The sequence below is a fragment of the Cebus imitator genome, unplaced genomic scaffold, assembly GCF_001604975.1.
Source record: "Cebus imitator isolate Cc_AM_T3 unplaced genomic scaffold, Cebus_imitator-1.0 Scaffold432, whole genome shotgun sequence".
Taxonomy (NCBI): Eukaryota; Metazoa; Chordata; class Mammalia; order Primates; family Cebidae; genus Cebus; species Cebus imitator.
This window is the reverse complement of record NW_016107747.1, coordinates 75,857-81,341: the sequence shown is the minus strand read 5'-3', so window position 1 is coordinate 81,341 and position 5,485 is coordinate 75,857. Positions and strand designations below refer to the sequence as shown.

General features: G+C 49.3%; 1 protein-coding gene across 2 annotated transcripts in view; it reads right to left on the bottom strand.

Moving 5' to 3' along the window:
• Positions 1-5,485, bottom strand: part of SH3BP5 (SH3 domain binding protein 5) — a 78,068-nt gene extending 72,583 nt beyond the window's left edge. Inside the window, exons 1-2 of one of the 2 annotated variants that reach the window (XM_037731935.1) lie at positions 5,466-5,485; positions 3,030-3,092 (exon numbers count right to left, since the gene is read on the bottom strand). Coding sequence is in view for 1 of the 2 variants with exons in the window: in XM_017510146.2 (XP_017365635.1) it covers positions 3,030-3,092; positions 4,785-4,931 (210 nt within the window). In the remaining variant the exon portion in view is untranslated. Of the gene's footprint in view, positions 1-3,029; positions 3,093-4,784; positions 5,130-5,465 lie in introns of those variants that run through there. The other variant, XM_017510146.2, reaches the window with a different exon arrangement.

Sequence of the window (5,485 nt, the reverse complement as noted above, 5' to 3'; positions counted from 1 at the left end):
ACTCAACTATATATTAAAATGGCTCACTTTCCTGCCCCATGCCTGGGCATACTCGCCTTGATCACCCCAGTGGCTCACTCCACCTGTTCCTCTGCAAACAGAGGCTCTCCTGCAGGCATCTGCTCAGGCGTCCTCCAGCGGCACCCCTCCAGTGTCTCTGTCACATTTCCTACTGTAGTTATTACCACCAGTAATTACTATCCCCTCTCTGCCCCTCACCCCAATCAAAAATGTCAACTCCTAGAGGGCAAGGCCTTTGTCTTGTTCACCCACATAACTGCAGCGGCCAACAGTGTCTGACAAGCAGTTGGTGCCCAGCAGGAAAGGTGCCATCCCACCTGACTCCTTTGTGACAGAAAGCACCTATTCAACCTGTGCCAACCAGTGCCATATGTAGCTACTAACACTTGAATCGTGTCTAGTCTCAACTCAAATGTACCCTAGGTGTAAAATATGCCGGCGATCTTAAAGACTTAATGCAAAAATATATGTAAAATATCTATAATTTTTTAATAGCAAGTCCATGTTGAAATTGTACTGTCTCAGATATTTCAGGTTAAACAAAATAAATTCATTTCAGCTGTTTCTTTTTCCTTTTTAATGACTCTACTAGGGAGTTTTTCATTGCTTATGTAGCCCATATTATATTTCTATGAGTCAGTCTGGGCTGTAATACCATGAAAAGGCCAGCCAGCAACCCGGCCCAGCCCTGGACACCCCCTCACGCCCTCCAGTTCGCCTCTCACACAGTCCAAATGCTCTCCAGAGTCAGGCAGGAAGCACCTGTCCGGTGGCTTCCTGTGACACACAAATACCCTAAGAGTATTCCAAAATGGGATTCAGAAGTCAAGGCTAAAAAGAGTTTAACAGATTAACCAATTTCACCCCAGGAAGGTAAGCACCCTGGAGGCTGAGACATGCATGGGCCATCTTGTTCATTAACCAGAACAGTGGCCGGCACATAGTAGGCGAGCAATTAGAATCAATCAATGCTTTGAGGGGAGAAAAAAAAAAAAAGACTTTCCAGCTGGGTATGGCAACTCCTGCCTATAATCCCAGCACTTTGGGAGGCCAAGGTGGGAGGATCACTTTGAGGCCAGGAGTTCAAGAGCAGCCTGGTCAATACAACATGACTCCATCTTTACAAAAAGTTTAAACCTATGAAAAATTAGCCGGTTATGGTGGCATGCACCTGTAGTCTCAGCTGCTGGAGAGGATGATGCAGGAGGATTGCCTGAACCCAGGAGTTTGAGGTTGCAGTGAGCTGTGATCGCACCCAGCACTGGGGATAACAGGACAGAGGAACCAGAAGAGATCTGGAAAATGCCTGGGGGGAGGCATGGCTGGAGGATGGGTGCCCTGGCTCTGATGCATCATAGAACCATGAGATGCTGAGCCTCTGAGTCCTCATCTGGAAAGCAAATAGTCCCTACCCTCCTTGTTCTCCAGGCCAGAACATTCTATGATGACAGTAGTTTAATACAGTGGCAACTGGGCTCTTGAAAGGTGGCTATTGTGACAGAGGAACTGAATTTTTAGTCTTACTTCATTTTAATTGAACTCATTAACCAGATGTGGTGGCACACACCTGTAGTCCCAGCCGCTGAGGAAGCTGAGGAATGAGAATCACCTGAGCCCAGGAGCTGGCGGTTGCAGTGGACAGACATCGCAGCGCTGCACTCCAGCCTAGACAACAGAGCAAGACTCTGTCTCAAAAAAAATTTTTTTGAATTAAATTCAAATAGCCACACATTGTACATGGCTACCATATAGGACAGCACAGCTCTAGGCTGGTATGACAGGATGGAATGGGATAAAGTATATAAAAAACACTACAAATGCTAAAGCCCTACAGGAATGATAGGGGTTTTGTTGTTTAATGCGTTAGAAATCTGAGATTCCAAGAGGTTCCAGTTACCCACATCACAAAGAGACTCAATTCATAAGTGAAAGAAACGTAAATAAACACAGATTTTACTTTACTTAGGAAGAAGGAGACCCCATGTTCTTGTACACCCACGATGGAAATGGAGGTGGTTGGCGATAACCCTTCACACAGCTCAGAGCAACAGGCTTTTTAATCCACATTGCTACACCCCGATTTGGCAGCAGAATCAAGGCTGCCAGTGAATCCCGGCAGATGATATTCCTGTCTCCTGCACCCTCACTCTTAGGGACCACATGCTTCTTGTCCCTTCTACTGACTTTTGCTATTTCTCCTGCTACAGAAACAGATCTTGCCAACAGCTCCCTGCACTGGGACACTGCGTTGGGAGTCCCTTCGGACCTCTGACAGTCACTCACAGTCTCCCAAATATATACAGTGTTCAAATTTGCTGATGGGTGGTAAAAAACAACCACTCCTGGGAAGGGGTGGGGAACCAATGGGAGGCTGTGAGGAAAGCGAACTCGTTTACACTCTGGTTGGAAAATGTACCTGAAACCCAAATCGAGTTTGTTTCCAAAGATTTTTCCCAGCAGGAAAGCCCTTCCCGGTCTAAACAGCTTTTTGTTACCATTATAATTATATTCTATGCACAAGCAGGCAATAAAGAAAGGAGCGGGGAAGCAGAAGGGGGAGTTAACTAGGACAGGAAAGACAAGAAATGGTCTAAGTCAGAGGAAACAATGCAACACTTTCCAGGACAAAGAGTAGGAACCGCCCAGAACATGTAAGAGATTCTGTGAACTCATTCATTATTCTCCATTAAAGAGTTCAGCTAATTTTCCCCTCTGTCCTTCCAGTCACATTAAAACTCGGGGCTTAAGCATTGTGTAATGCTCTGCACAGACTCAGTTTAGGCCCCATGGAGCTTCCATAATGAAAAACAACATGTGAAATCAGATCCACATGCGTTCCGCCCACAGGTTGAGCTCAGTGGTGTATTTTATTCTGTCAGACAGGGAGCTGTCGCTCAACTCGCAAGGAGGGGAGTCCAGCAATAACCCTCCAGAGAGAACACGAAATTAACCAGCTTTGTGCCAGTGTGACACTACTTCACCAAGAACAGGAACTCAGCTCTCTGTACCTCAAGTTCAGTCTCCCGTCTGTTGATATCATCCGTGGACTGATTTAACTTCTCCAGTTCTCCCTGGTGAAGAAAAGAGGGAGAAAAAAGACTTAAGGGATCCATCTTTTGTTTCCAATATAAATCAGTCCATAACCTGAAAAATTACCCCAGCCCAATTTGCAGGACAAGGGAAGAACCAGTACTAATTCTTAAGGCAAACAGCTGAAGCTTGGCTAGAAAAGCAAATGAATGTCAGCATTTCTGAAACCATTTTCTTGATGGTGTCCCTTTTGACAATGTCTTAAGGGACATTTGGAATTTTTCTGAGGTCAAATATTTCAGGTATGTGCCTTCAAGTAAACCCCACCTGTTACAAATGGTTTAATGGCCTAATCAAAACAGTACCATCTGCCTTGAGCAAGAACTTTGCTTAGAAAACAATAAAAGACAATAAGCAAGGCCAAGCCAAAAATATAAATCCAGTGAAATCAAGGGCAGAATTCTGGTATTAACTCATCAGAATTATTTTTCTGTAAAGGGTAAAAATCTTTTTACACTGCCAATTATTCAATCTACTTAGCTGGCTGTTTTAAACTAGCCTTAATTCCGTTCCTTTAAATAAACATTTACAAACTGACATTTTGTAAAAAAAAATCCAACATGAACTTAATTCATCTTTACTATGCAAACAAAGGATCTTGCTAACATAATTCCACACCAATAACATACGATTTATTCCAAACCAATTATTTTAATAGCATTCCTAAAGCAAGGATTTTTTTCCCACCTGATCTTTATGTTGCTAACCTGACAATTCATTTAAATCCCAACCACTGAGTTAAGTGAGCTTTTAAATTGATCTGTGCACTAAAAAGCAATTAAGGATCCAGAAATTACAGAGCATTTTTAAAATCATTTTTTAAAAAATGATTTATTGAAAGGGTTGGAAAAAACGGGTCTTGGAAAGCGATTTGCTCTGCTTTTTGCTTAGGGGTGAAGAGGTTAAAGTGTCACTCCCAGATCTCGGCTTGGAAATTGTGTTTTAATCATCTCTCTTGGAAATGGAGGCACAGAATGCCAGCCCAATCCCCTCGCCGCCTCCACGCGTCAGCTTTGCGCAGCAGTTGTCCCTCATTTCTGTTCATGCCCAACCTCACAACAAGGGAAAGCAGGGTTTTAAGCAATTTCAGGCCAGACAGAACGTTGCACCGGTGGTAACAATAAGCCGCTCAGTTCGCTAACAATGAATCAGAGAAAGAAAAGGGCTCAGGCCGAGCACCTCCGCAGGTGAGGACGCTGCACCAGGGCACTGGGGCCAGCCCACGCTGCAGGGGCGGGCAACGCCCACCCGCCCAAGGTGCCCGGCGCCCACGCGGGCGACCCCTCCTTGCAGAGCCTGGAGGCCGTGCCATCCCCGCGGCGCCACGGCCGGGCCGGAGACACCCCGAGGATAACAGGGCGCCCCCGCCCCCTTTTTCCCTTTGTTGCACAACAGCCCGAATCACCAGGCACTCTGCGGCGACCCCGATCCTGCTAGGGGTCTGCGGGGGGCTGCCCGCAATAGAGTCAGGCCGCATCCACGCGGGCACTGCAGCCTCCTCACTGTGGAGACGATGAAACTGAGCATACAGACCCTCTCTTGCCACCAGAGCTACGTGGCCGCCAGTCCCCGGACCACAGTCACTGGGGGCTGCAAAGTGGGTGTCCGCGTAGACGCCGACTCACCAGCCGCCCCCGCGAAGCCCGGATGCGGGGCGACTCCGCGCGCCCTACCTGGATCCGGGGGTCCACCTCTTCTTCCTCCTCCAGCCCCTGCTCCATCCCCTCTTCTTCCTCCTCCTCCTCTTCCTCCTCGTCCCGGGCAGGCGGCAGAAGCTCGGCTGGCTCCTCCGAGCGGCTCCGCTTCAGCGCCGCGTCCATGCGGGCAGCCGGCACGCGCGCTGCGCACTGGGTTCGCGACCGCTACAGGCTCGGCTGGAGCCGCCTCGCCACAGCCGGGCACTGTAGGGGAGCCGCCGGGGCTGACACCCGGGAGGCGCAGCTAGCCGATGCGGATCCCTCGGGCCGCGGCAGAGCAGAGGAAATGGGCGCGGCCGCCCCCTTTCTGCCGCGGCCGTCAGCGCAGCGCCCGCTCCGCCCCCGTCCCGCCCCGGCCGCGCGTTCCCCGGCCAGTCCCAGCTACCGAGGTCTCCGTCACAAAACCCCAGCTCCCTCCACATCGCCGAGGTGGCAAAATAGGAGAGCACCCATCCCCTTGTCACTTAGCAGCCCGGATATATCTCAGCTACGCAACGCAAGCCTCCCGCTTTCGGGAGTCCCCTTCTCCCGCCCTCCCCCGAGGCGCGTTGAATGTGCAGTGGGAAGGTGGGGTGCTTTCACGCTGAAATCGCCTTCAGAAGCCTGCGCTCAGTGACCCTCGACCAGTAAAAAGACTTGCCGAACCCCTGTACTTACCAAAGCACATTCCTCCCCTT